We start from the raw sequence: 12783 nt of genomic DNA, 5'->3' as shown, positions 1-12783 counted from the left end.
CTCACCAGAACCGGTATGAAACTCACCAGAACCGGTATGAAACTCACCACACTGCAAAAACACAACATCTTACCCAGTATTCTTCATCTAGTTTCTAGTGCAGATGTCTTGCTGCTCTTAAAATAAGACCAAACTAACTGACAAGTAATTTTTCAGCAATATTTTCCAAATTGTTCAATAATTCCTTAGTATTGATGAAAAAGTAATTGTTCCGTTGGCAGATTATTTATAGCATGAGAAAATGTCTTGTTTGTAAGTGAAACAAAATCTGCCAATGGAACAAAACTTTTTCATCAATACTAAGGAATTATTGACTTAAAACACATATATCTTGCTGAAAGATACAGGAGCCACAAAACTACTTCCATGTTAGTTTTGTCCTATTTTATGTTTATTAGGATATTTTCACTACAAATTAGACCAAAGTTACTTGGTAAGGTTTTGTGTTTTTGCAGTGCAGAACTGGTGGAATCAGCAGAATGTAGATGCTGAGCAGCTTTCTGTCCACCTTCTGCAGCTCAGGATTTAGGCCTGTTTTCAGAACCTGTAAATAGTTTGGATGGATAAGAGACAAAATAACTGAGGAACATCCTGCTTCTAGATATTCAAGGCAAAGTTCCAGGTTATTTGTGTTGCACAGAAGATGCTTTACAGCATAAAAACACACAGCCACCAACTGAAATATTACATTTTGTCCAGTTCAATCATTTTACACTAAGTTGTTGATTAATGTTTTATTATTATTACTATAATTGTGTTATTCATTGGGGATCAGAGCAGATTCTAGAAAAGATCTTAAATCTCCAGTCGTTTTGCTTCATTCTAAAAATAAATAAAATATATTTGGACTTAATTTAGACCGATGGTACCAGATCGGCTGGCCGACACGCTGTGAATCACAGCATCAGTTTCATGCTGGGAAGTTATTCTGTTCCTTTCTGTTCCTCCAGACTTCCCAAAGCAACATGTCTGGAAGGAAGAGGAAGCTCTCAGTGACCAGAGGGAGCCAGAACCGACAGATCCAGATTATCTGCAGTGTGACGACGACCAGAAGAATCCAGAAGGTGTTAAAGAGGACGAGGAGGATGTAGATCAGTCTGAGGATGAACCGGGGGAACCAGAACCTCCAGAGCGTGAAGATGGTGAAATAAATTCAGAGTTTCTGGATATTAAAAAGGATCCGGAAGAACCTGATCCTATGAAGATCAAAGAAGACCAAGAAAAACCAGAACCTCCACAGTTAGAAGAGAAACTAGAGAACCCAGGAGGTTTAAAGGTTAAAGCGGATCCAGAACCTCCACAGATTAAAGTCGAACAGGAGGAACCAGAACCAGAACCTCCACGGTCTGACAGTGAACATGAGAAACCTCAGCTGCTCCCCATCCTGATCCAGAGCAGCCAGCAGATCCAGCAGCTGTTATCGACACGTGAAACCGACACCTTTATGGACCTGTTGCCTTCTCATCAACCAGAACCAGACAAGGAACAGCTTCACCATCAGAACCCTCCAGAACTTCAGCACCGTTTCTACTCAGGTGCAACGCTGGATGCTGAGCAGATCACAGAGGAATGTAATGGATCAGAACCGCCACCTGTCCAGCAGGAGAAGAAGAAGCTCTGCAGCTGCTGGGAGGCAGAACAGTTTATGGCAGCAGGGTCTCAGGAACACGGCTGGATCGGACCAGAACCAGAGCAGTTTCAGTGTGAAAACCCTGCAGAGGAGCAGCAAAGTTTTATCGAGCTTAAAACCTTTAATTCATGCAATTCTGAGCAGATGCAAGAGGAACCAGAACCTCCACATTTGCAGCAGCAGGAATCAGTCAGGAGTTGGGAGGAGAAACTTCTAATGGCCTCAACTTGTCAACAACATGGCTGGTTTCAACCAGAACCAGGCGCTGGTCCGCTTCACTATCAGAACTCGCCAGACGATCGCCACAGATTCATGGAGCTTTACGGTTTCTACTCCGGTGTGACACCAGGTCAGGAACACTACGGATCAGAACCTGTTCAGCTGCAGCAAAAGAACCCAGACCGGGAGCAGCTGGTCGCTCTGACCCGACCTGCAGCCGAGGACCAGAACCAGGAAGGAACCAGCTCTGTGGGTTCAGAGCGTCGTTCTAACACAGACACTATGAAGCTCAGTAAATGCTACGTGTGCAGTGCCGTAGTGAAGTCTCAGAGTTTGAATCAGCATCTAAAGACACATCCGGGTGTGAAACCGTATGTTTGCCAGCGCTGTGGAGAACGCTTCGCCCAACACGCTCGCCTGAGGGACCACAAGATGACCCACCTGGTGGACCACCTGAAAGCTCGGCAGCTAGCTGGAATCAAAAGCAGACAGAAGAACTTCTTCTGTGAAATATGCAAACGAGGCTTTGCTGAACTTGCTTTTCTAAAAATTCACTACAAAGCTCACAGGTGGGAGCAGCCATTTTGTGAAACCTGCGGGAAACATTTCACTTCTGAATATTCACGCAAGTGTCACCTGAAAATACACCAGAGGAAACGTGCAAAGCCATTTTACTGTGGGTTATGCAAGAAAAAGTTTGCTTGTCATTCAACCAAGAAATCCCACATGAAGAGGCACAAGGAACAGGAGCCAATATTGTATAAAACATGGCGGGAAACGTCCAAAACCACGAAGCCAGTCAACCACCGAGAAACTCCCTCAGCTGATGAGACTTTGTTTTGTAGAATATGCAAAATACTTTTTCTTTATAGGACTTCTTATATTGCCCACATGAAGTCCCACAAAAGCCCGGCCAACAGTTGTCGCAAATGTGGGAAAAGTTTTAAAGATAAACAGAGGCTGGCAGCTCACAGGAAGTCCCACAAAAAGAAACCAGCCTTCATTTGTAGAAAATGTGGGGAAAGTTTTAAAGATAAATCTGAAGTAGGTTCCCACATGAGAAGCTGTGGGAAGCTCTATGGATGTGAGAAATGTGGAAATAGGTTTTCCTCATGGAGGGGAGTCAGGTGCCACCAGGAAGGTGGACGTTGTAGGGGAAGAGTTCAGTCTGTCAAGTAGTTTTTTTTTGTTGCTTTTCTTCAGTTCCAGTGACGTTGCAAAGATGAGACACAACTTTCTGTAAAATAGTTGGAAGGTTATTGTTTGCTTTTTGTTTCGTTTTCAGCGCAAACAAAACGGATGTTTTGTTCACTGATTTACTTGCTGAGGCCTTGATGGTGTTGAGCTGTATCTAGAGGTCCGATTGGGTCGTTGATGCTCTGACCTCATGTTGCCTGGGGAAACGTTCATTTCTGGATTGGAGGCTGATTCTAGTCTGAATTTCCTAAAAATAAAAAGTTCCATGTTTAACGTTCAAATCATCAGCCGATCCTCACAGGATCGGAGTTTATAATCTGTTTTTTAGATCTCAGTCTGTTACTCAGTTTAAAATAAACTAGATGAAAGACCCAAGGTGTCTGTGTGTAAATCAATCTGTGATGGAAGGTTCTGATCCGGTTCTGTTGGATGTTGCTCTTCTGCCTTTTTACTGTCTGTGTTACATCTGTTGCTTCAGGCCAGCAGATCTTCACCTTCCAGTTCATCTTTAGAAACTTCTGCTGTGACCGACGGACAGAACAAACTGCTGAAAGTCTGACAGAGTTGGAGGTCCGACCCGGTCGCAGAAGGTTCTGCTGCAGATGAAGGAAACGGCTTCATGATGCAGCCGTTTTCTCCCAACGATGTCTTCAGTTCAGCATAGCCATCGTCCGCTACGAGGAAGACATCAGACTGCTGGAAATCTACTGGAAACCTCAGATAAAATTCAACAGAACCGGCATGTAGCTAAATATTAAACTAAGTAAAGAGATAAATAAGATGGTTTATAATCTGAACTCTGTTTTATAGACAGACTTCAGTCTCTCAAACTGCGTTGAGACCGGTGTTTTGTATTAATGTGTTGTCATGTTAAGCGGTGACAATCTTCCGGTAACGTTTAATTTTTAAGTTATCTTTTGTGAATATTTAAACAAACAAACAAAGGAATATATAGTCTTTACCACAAAAAATAGACTGAACCCCAGTCAACACCACACAACAGTCAGGGCATAAAAAATGAACTTCTCTAATTCAGAGTCAAAACTATAATGGGTTTTATTATTACGGCGTCATCATTGAATACAGGGTGAAGGTTCAAACTCCAAACGAAGAATCATTTACTGACATCAACTTTCCAAGAGACATTGAGCTTCTTGTTTTACAAACATGAAGAGAGAAGCTGAAATGTGTATAAACAGAGAAGAAAAAGTAGCTGCAGCAAATAATACAGCAGTGAACTGAACTGTTAACTTTCTGCTGAGGACGATTTAAAGCTCACCACCAGCAGGACTTCACCTGCAGAGTCTCAGACTCGTACTTCATGGAGATTCATCAGATCAGCCTGATCAACAGGACAGATGATCAGAGGAACAGTTTTTACCTCCATCATGCTCAGGACTGAAGTATGGGTAGAGTTTCTCCTTGAAGCAGCAGCCAGTAAAGGAGCAGATCAGAGCTGCAGCATCTGCATTACAGGAGACCAGACCCTGATCATAATCCACAAACAGATTTGACAAGTCACATTCCCCTGGATATTTAAGATCTGAGAGGTTTGTCTGAGCTCCTTTTCCACTGACTCAGACAAACTCATCACTTTTTTCTGCATCTATTGTGCTGTAGAAATCACAGCCAAACTCTCCCCATGAATAAAACTGATCAGATCAGACACTGACCCCACAATAACAGAAACTATGATCAAATGGTTTCTGTCTATAACCAGGTTTCCCCTCACAGCAGGCTGCTCGATACGGAGGACTGTGGATTTTGTTCATTCACAGCAGGGTACCAACATTTTTGTCCATGTGTGATGAGGCCTGTGCACAGGATGTTTAATATCCAGGTCACTTAACACACCAAACTGTTTTTCTTTTTCAACTCCTTTTGTTTAAAGCTTTTATGACACCAATGTTCTTATCAGAGTTGTATTTTTTTAAGTTTTGATTCTGAAATAAAGTGTAATTGACCTGAAGTTTGGTAGATTTTTAGTCCTTTTAGTTTGTAGCTTCAGGATTCTCTCCAGTCAGAATGCAAACCATTAATCAACTTACAATAAATTGATTAATGGCTTATTATATTAAAATATGTGCCACTTAACATCTGCTCAGACCTCCTTTCATTGTTGCACTTTGGCCGCTGGCCAGAATAAAAGAATATGTAACAATCGGTTTGAGAGTCAAATGACTACTTCTCACTAATGTGTTTTTGTTTCATGTGAAAATTCAGTTTTCTACTTTCAATGAAGCTTTTTCCACATATTTGACATGAAAAAGGCCTCTCACCTGTGTGGGTCCTCTGGTGTACATTTAAGCGATAGCGAATACTAAAAGCTTTCCCACATGTCTGACATGAATAAGGCCTATCCCCTGTGTGGGTTCTCCTGTGAACATTTACATTTGACCTATGTGAAAAACATTTTCCACATGTTTCACAAGAAAAGGGTCTATAACCAGGTCTATCACCTGCATGAATTTTCTTGTGAAGATTTAAATTGTCATTTCAAGAAAAGCTTTTCCCGCATGCGTCACAAGAAAAAGGCCTTTCACCAGTATGACTTTTCATGTGATGACTTAAATGATCCATTCTAGACAAACCTTTACCACATATGTCACAGACAAAAGGCCTCTCACCTGTATGACTTTTCTTGTGAGCTTTTAAATACGCCATTCGAACAAATGATTTTTCACATTCGTCACAAGAAAAAGGCCTCTCACTTGTAGGAAGTTTTTGGTGAACTTTTAAATAACCACTATGAGAGAAACTTTTTCCACATGCGTCACAAGAAAAGGGCCTCTCACCTGTATGAATTTTCTTGTGAAGATTAAAATTGTCAATTCGAGAAAAGCTTTTCCCGCATGTGTCACAGACAAAAGGCCTCTTGCCTGTATGACTTTTCTTGTGAGCTTTTAAATACGCCATGCAAACAAATGACTTTCCACAAACTTCACAGGAAAAAGGCCTCTCACTTGTATGAAGTTTTTGGTGAACTTTTAAATAACCTCTTTGAGAGAAACTTTTTCCACATGCGTCACAAGAAAAAGGCCTCTCACCTGTGTGAGTTTGGCAATGCTTTTCAAAGTTATACTTATTATTAAAAGATGTCCCACACATGTCACATTTGAAAGACATTTTCTTGGAGCCAGAATGAGACTGAGACACAGAGGAATTGGTTTCTTCCTCATCTTTTGTCTCATCTACAGTAGAGATGAGAAAGAACAGCTGCTCAGTTCTTGGTTCTTCACTGAAATCACATTTTTGAAGAGTAGAAGACTCGATCAAAGCAATGAACTGCTCATGTTTAAGCAGTGAAACATTTAGGTCGTCTGTCAGTGGAGATTCAGTTTCCTCCTCTTCCTTAATCCACTGGGTCTCAGGCCGTTTCCTTCCTTCTAGTATCACCTGTTTCTCTTTGACCCTTGAGAAACCAGATTCCTGACTTTCCTTTGTCACAGACGCTTCTGGTTCCACCTCTTTGTCTTTAATCCATGGAGGTCCGACTTCCACCTGGTTTTCAATCAGTGCCGTTTCTGGTGCTGTGCATTCCTCTATAGTCCAAGAAATCCTGGATTCCTCATTTTCTTCTATCAGTGGAGGTTCTGGTTCCTCTTCTTCCTCCTTGATCCATTCAGTGTTTAGGTCCTTCTGTTCAACATCCTCCTCTTCCTCTTTGATCCCTGGAGATCCAGGTTCTGTCTGAGGTTCTGCTTCCTCTTGGTCCTCACTGGACCTCTTCCCTTGGTTACAGACGTGGTGGATGGCAGAAGCTGGAAACATGTGGCTTCAGGTCTGCGGTGACAAAGAGATCATTGATGGAGATTCATTGATCATTAGCCTGGATATTCTCAGACAGTCTGGAGAGTAAGTGTCACATGGTTCATAGGGGGGGCAGGGGCGGCGGACCCCCTTCCGGGATTTACGCCTATGGCTAGAAGCGTTAAGCAACTCACATTACAGATACTTGAGTCAATTCCAATGTTCTTCTGATCAGTGCTGGTCAGAAACTTCATTTATGTTCACATTGCGGCTATTCGTGAGTTGAAATTAATTTATTCTGGTGATTGTGTTACTCATTGATCTGGTTTTGCTCAAATGCGGTGGAACATTAAATACATTAAATGAAAGTTTTGCAGACGGTTTTGTCACATTTGAACAGGCATCACCACGGCCACCTGCAATTTAGAAACATCTGCGGTGCGCAAAGGTTTCAACCAGTAAATTTAGCCACCAGTTAATCTGTAACAGCGCCGGTCCACTGACGGATCTCATCAGCTCCTTCATCCGGACCTACCAGAACTTTGTCTCTGATGAGTTTGATCTCTGGTTTCCAGTTGATCCCCATCATCCTGCGCTGAGCATCGAGCTCCTCCTCGTAGCAGATGATGGTTTTTTCCACCTCTGAGAAGATTTCTGCTGCAGCAGCAGTTAGTCTCTCTCTGATAAAATCTCTCAGGTGCTGAGCGGAAGTCATGGTTGCTGAGATATTAGCTGAGAAACGATAAAACAACCGTATTCTGGATGATTCCACACAACCTGATGCTAAATCCTTTAGTTTTCCTTTTGCTGGGGTCAAACTGAGACAGAGCAGCTGATTGGTTTATTCACAGCCCAGGATTAGACTGGAGCAAGAACTGACCTTTAACCTGTCATTAACCAATCATAATGCAGCAAATGTTCATTGAGCTCCTGCCCTTTTCCTCCTTGGTGCTTTTTATTGAGTGAGACTGCTGGGAAGTTGGGTTAATTTATATTTATAAATGTTTAATAAAACTTTAGATGCATTCAATGTTTTCCTTTATGTTATTTCAGTTTAGCCTTTCAGTTAACCAGCTTGTAGAGGTCAAACATAGAGAAGATCTGCTGTCCGTGGCAGCAGCACAACAGAAACAAACAATAAAAGATGCTCACAGAAAACACATGATGAAAACTAAGAATTTAAACTTCTGTATTGGAGCCACTGACTGTGAATCAGACGCAGCTCAACAGCGCCATCTTTAGGTTGTGATCAGAATTTTCTTTGTTCCTAAAGTTTGTGGGAACATGAATGTTTTTAGGGTTTCTGCATCATATGAGGCAGATTTTTCCCCATCAGATTCAAATGCAGTGTTTCCTCTGGGCCGCAGGGGCTGATGGGAGCTTCACTGAAATATGTTTCTCCATTTTTAGTCCTGAGATATGAAGCAGGAATATTTCCATGATGTGATTTTAGATTAATTTCTTAATTTTGAGGGCCACAAAGCCGGTTCAGCTGAGTTCATGTAAACTGAAGCAGGAAACAATCCACCAGTAGTTTAGCTGAATAAAAACTCAACCTGTGAGATTCAGATGTTTGTTAATGTGACATTAAAAATGGGCCAATTTCTTTCATCAGTAATGTTTAATAGTGAGTTACTGCATATCCTCTGCTGCGATCAGCTGATCTCATAAGCAAGCGCACCCTAATGCTATGCTGCATCAATACCAATACTCCACTTAAAGCAGCTTTAATTCAATATTCTTTTGGTCTTCTTGAATTCACATCTTTAACTTTACTGTTTTTAAACCAGACGTTAAGCTCAGCTGTTCCAGGAGGATCATAATGTTCGCAGCTCTGGAGCAGCTTTCAAATTAATTCAGTTTATATTTATGATTGAACTTAAACAGTTATTTGGGGTTTGGACATAATCATCAATTAAAAATGATACAAAATCATTGATTGATCAGATGGAAGGTTGCCGTTGTTATGCAGTTCCAGTCCAGTCCAGCAGGGGGCGGAAATGGACCGACCAGCTGCTTTGTCTCACTGTGACACCGAGCGGAAGGAAAACAGAAAGACGACGGAATATTTCAGTAACTACGTCTTCAGTTCAGCACCAGATGGCGGCTAACTGCTTCTGCTGTCGTTCACTGCGAGGAAAACCTGATCTGATGGAAACTCCAGATGAGACTCACCAGAATCGGTATGAATCAGTTTGATCGGTTTACAGTTTGAGCTTCCAGCGTTACTCAGTGTTTTAAGGTCCGTTCAGTCCGGTGTTGCGGTTTAATGGGTTTTCATGTTAACTGGTGACTAACTTCCGGTAGCGTTGTTGCCACAGAGCCGAAGGACCCCGCTTAGCTGTCCTCGTCAAAGCCGTTCTAATAAAGAATTAGCAGACTGGCCCTCTGACGGTCTTTTTGTGTGCTAAAAACGTTTCTTCCAGGGTTTAATTAGTTATGTTCGTTTTTTAAACATCAGGCGCTGCTTTAAATACTTTATCATTTTTCTGTTTATGTATTCTCAGTTAACATGAATATTAAATATATATTATAAAAATATGAAAAATAGGAAAAATAAATGCTGCAGCTTTGACTAAACCTTCAGACAAGCGGTGCGTTCCCACTTCACTTGTAAAACTGATGCTACATCCTGTCAACTTGTTCAGGTTTGAACTTAAACACTAAATTAACTTGTTAGAAGACAGACACTATAAAAAATACATTTTATTGCCTAGATTGTCCTGACTTCCTCAGTTTTGAGCTTTCTTATTATGTTTCATCTATAACTGCATTGTTACACTTAGTATTATTCAGATTATAGTGTTTCTTTATTCTGTGCTGTTTCAAACCCTTTTCTTTTTATGCATTCTGTTTTTATTTGACTTTATTTTGTTATAATAGCGTTAACGTGGAATACAAAATCTTATATCAAATGAATAACTATATTTTATTTAGTTTCTTCTCCACCTCCAAACTGTCAGTGCTGCATAGAGAGCAGCTGTCACATTACTTGTCCTTGTGATTGTTTGCACCGACTCTCAGCATTATCAACTTGCTGCCTCATCCAAATGAGTTCAGAGTGAATGCTGTTTCCTGCCGAGTGCTTTCCTGTGTTCGAGTTCACATCTGGAGTCTCTAACAGGGAGGATGGACAAAGTTTCCTGATGGAATTGCTCCCAAATATCCAGTTTTAATGAAGGTGGAGTCAGATGGTTCCAATGAAGAATGAGATGGTCATCAATTTAATTATATTAATGATGTCCTCCTTTCTCCCTACAGGCCTTCAAAAGTCACATGTCTCCATTGAGACGGAAGCTTCTTCCGTCCCTCGTCTCTGTAGCCTGGGCAGGAGGCCTTAACCAGACCAAGAAGAACCTCAGATGGAACCATGGATTAAAGAGGAAGAGGAGGACACAACACTGATGGAAGAAGAAAAGGAGGAAATAAAGTCTTCATGGGCTAAAGAAAAACAGAAACAAACAGAACCTTCACTGATTGAAAAGCAGGAGAACCCAGACACCCATAGGATTAAAGAAGAAGAGGAGAAACAAGGATTACAGTGGATTAAAGAGGAAGACCAGGAAACAAAACGCTCAAGTTTGGAAGAGGAAAATGAAGAACCAACATCTTTATGGGTTGAAGAGGAACAGAAGAAACCAGAAACCCAACTTACTGGAGGACAGGAGGATCTAGAATCTAAATGGATTAAAGAAAAAGAAGAACCAGATTCAATACTGGTAGTTGAAGTAAAGGAAGAAACAGATTCTTCTTCATGGATTAAACATGAACAGCAGAAACTGGAACATTTTCCAACTGGGCAGGACCAGAAGGACGGCGGCAGCAGTGAGGAGGGAGAGCAGCTTGTCCAGGAGCAGACCGTTGCTTTGATGGAGACTCCTCTTCAGGAAGTCTCCAGGAAAAGTGCTGGAGAACCAAGAACTGAGCAACGGTCATTTCATACACCTACACAGGAAGGAAGCAGCTCCACAGTGTTACAGAGTCAGTCTCATGCTGACGCAAAGAATATGTCTTTAAAATGTGAAATTTGTGAAAGAGCATTTAAGAAAAGGTTTAACTTGAAAGAGCATTACAAAACCCACACTGGGGAGAGGCCTTTTTGTTGTGAAACATGTGGGAAACGTTTTTCTCGATTCAGTATTTTAAAAGTTCACAAACAAACTCATACAGGTGAGAGACCTTTTTCTTGTGAAACATGTGGGAAAACATTCTTGCGAATTTATAATTTAAATCTTCACAAGAAAGTTCACAGTGGTGAGAGGCCTTTTTCCTGTGACACATGTGGAAAATCTTTCTCTCGTATTGATAATTTAAATTTACATAAGAAAAGGCATGCAGATGAGAGGCCTTTAAAGAATCAGGCACCTGAGAGGCCTTTCTCTTGTGAAACATGTGACAAAAGTTTCTCTCGAATTGATCATTTAAAAGCTCACAAGAACATTCACACAGGTGAGAGACCTTTTTCTTGTGACACTTGTGGGAAAACTTTTTCTCATATTGGCAATTTAAGTATTCATAAGAAAGTCCATACCGGTGAGAGACCTTTTTCTTGTGAAACGTGTGGGAAAGGCTTTATAAATAGTTCGAACTTGAATGTTCACAGGAGAACTCACACGGGTGAAAGACCTTATTCATGTGAAGTATGTGGGAAAGCCTATTTTATCCGCAATCACTTAAATGTACACCAGAGAACCCACACAGGCGAGAGGCCTTTCTCATGTCAAATATGTGGCAAAGGTTTCATTGAAAATAGGAAACTGAATTATCACATGAAAAGAAAGCACAGAAGTAAGAAATAGTAATTTGACTCTCACTGGTTAACAATAAATATTTAGAATTTGCTTAGTAGTTTATTTTTTAGTAGTATATTAGAAAAGGAAAAAAGCTAATTAATCTTAAACATGAGTAGGAGTGAAGTTGACGTGTCAGGTTGTTTTGTGGGGAGACTCTGGCTCGTTGGGTGTTTCTGCAATCAGAAGGTTTTTGGTTTTTAAAGCTTCAAGTTGGAATTTTATAATAAATGTTGAATTTAAACACTTGAAGACAATTTGTTTTTATTTAAAATTTGAAAGTACCTTTTTAGTTTTAATGCAGTAGAGATGATAAAAATGTAATTTTCCTGTGTGTTTGTTAGGAAAAGCTGTTTGAGGTCTTTGGAGTTTAAAATGATAAACTCTGCAGTGACAGACTATAGATTCTCCAGAGTGATGGAAAGTTTGGGATCCTTTTGTTCAGATAGTTTACAGATCAGAGGTCTGAACACAGTCAGCTGTGTCTCTGTAAGTACAGGTTTAAGCTGATTTATGTTGAATAAACGCCAACATGTCACTCTAATAACACAATGACGGTTACAAGCAGGCCTGGATCGGAGAACCGAGGACGCCCCGACATCTGGACCTCAAGGTCTGGTTTTCTCTCTTTATCATTCTTTAACTGAGCCAGTGTTCAGAACCGGCACTGGGTTGATATCATGCGCCACTACTGCTGTCCCTGGGCTGCAGCCGCCTGTTGGACTAGCAGCTTTTGTTGTTTTGTTTTTCAGACGTACCCTGACATTTCATTTCATGTGAACGGTCTCAGTCACTGGTGATTAAAAGATGGGAAGCAGGAAGAGCCAGGATGGTCCAGAGGAGGCCAGAATTAAAAAGACAAAACTGGAAACATTAAAAGTGCAAAACTGAGCAACTTTTCCAAAACAACAACCATGTCAGTAACGTCAAATGTGTACGATGAATAAGGCAAGATATACTAATAGTACACATGAACATGTTTTTATAAAAATATTATATTAATGTGATATTATGTGAAAATGCAGCATTTCTTGCCCATCATCTCAGGAAGGGAAACATTGTGAAATCATCCTCCGTACACTGATGCATTCCAAGCCTTTGTTTCCTGTAGTTTTTATGATTCACAGATAATGAAAACTCAAAATTCAGTGTCTCATAAAACCAGAATGCAGTGAATAAAGTGATTATTGGGATCTG

At 40.8% G+C, this 12783-nt stretch overlaps 2 protein-coding genes and 1 pseudogene across 4 annotated transcripts in view; 2 read left to right on the top strand and 1 right to left on the bottom strand.

Moving 5' to 3' along the window:
* Nucleotides 1-3418, top strand: part of LOC103460579 (zinc finger protein 343-like) — a 25108-nt gene extending 21690 nt beyond the window's left edge. For both annotated transcript variants that reach the window (XM_008402818.2, XM_008402817.2), the window contains one exon: nt 951-3418. In XM_008402818.2, coding sequence (XP_008401040.1) covers nt 951-3028 — 2078 coding nt within the window. In that variant the 3' untranslated portion in view covers nt 3029-3418. The remainder of the gene's footprint in view (nt 1-950) is intronic.
* A 1360-nt stretch (nt 3419-4778) lies between these two features.
* Nucleotides 4779-6817, bottom strand: LOC108165976 (zinc finger protein OZF-like; annotated as a pseudogene).
* A 1963-nt stretch (nt 6818-8780) lies between these two features.
* On the top strand, nt 8781-11833 carry LOC103460580 (zinc finger protein 391-like). 2 transcript variants are annotated; one of them, XM_017303410.1, is made up of 2 exons: nt 8781-8979; nt 10058-11833. In XM_017303410.1, the coding sequence occupies exon 2, from the start codon at nt 10159-10161 to the stop codon at nt 11593-11595; it is 1437 nt and encodes a 478-aa protein (XP_017158899.1). In that variant the 5' UTR covers nt 8781-8979; nt 10058-10158; the 3' UTR covers nt 11596-11833. The 2 variants fall into 2 exon arrangements, with proteins under 2 accessions (XP_017158899.1, XP_008401041.1); XM_008402819.2 differs by lacking the exon at nt 8781-8979 and adding an exon at nt 9601-9977.
* The last annotated feature ends 950 nt before the right edge of the window (nt 11834-12783 follow it).

The sequence above is a fragment of the Poecilia reticulata genome, unplaced genomic scaffold (assembly GCF_000633615.1).
Source record: "Poecilia reticulata strain Guanapo unplaced genomic scaffold, Guppy_female_1.0+MT scaffold_260, whole genome shotgun sequence".
NCBI classification, from domain to species: domain Eukaryota; kingdom Metazoa; phylum Chordata; class Actinopteri; order Cyprinodontiformes; family Poeciliidae; genus Poecilia; species Poecilia reticulata.
This window is presented reverse-complemented; position numbering and strand designations above follow the sequence as displayed.

Bases quoted from the DNA above. Each gene is read 5' to 3' on its own strand.
- LOC103460580 (XM_017303410.1), top strand. From the start codon at position 10,159: ATGGAACCATGGATTAAAGAGGAAGAGGAGGACACAACACTGATGGAA.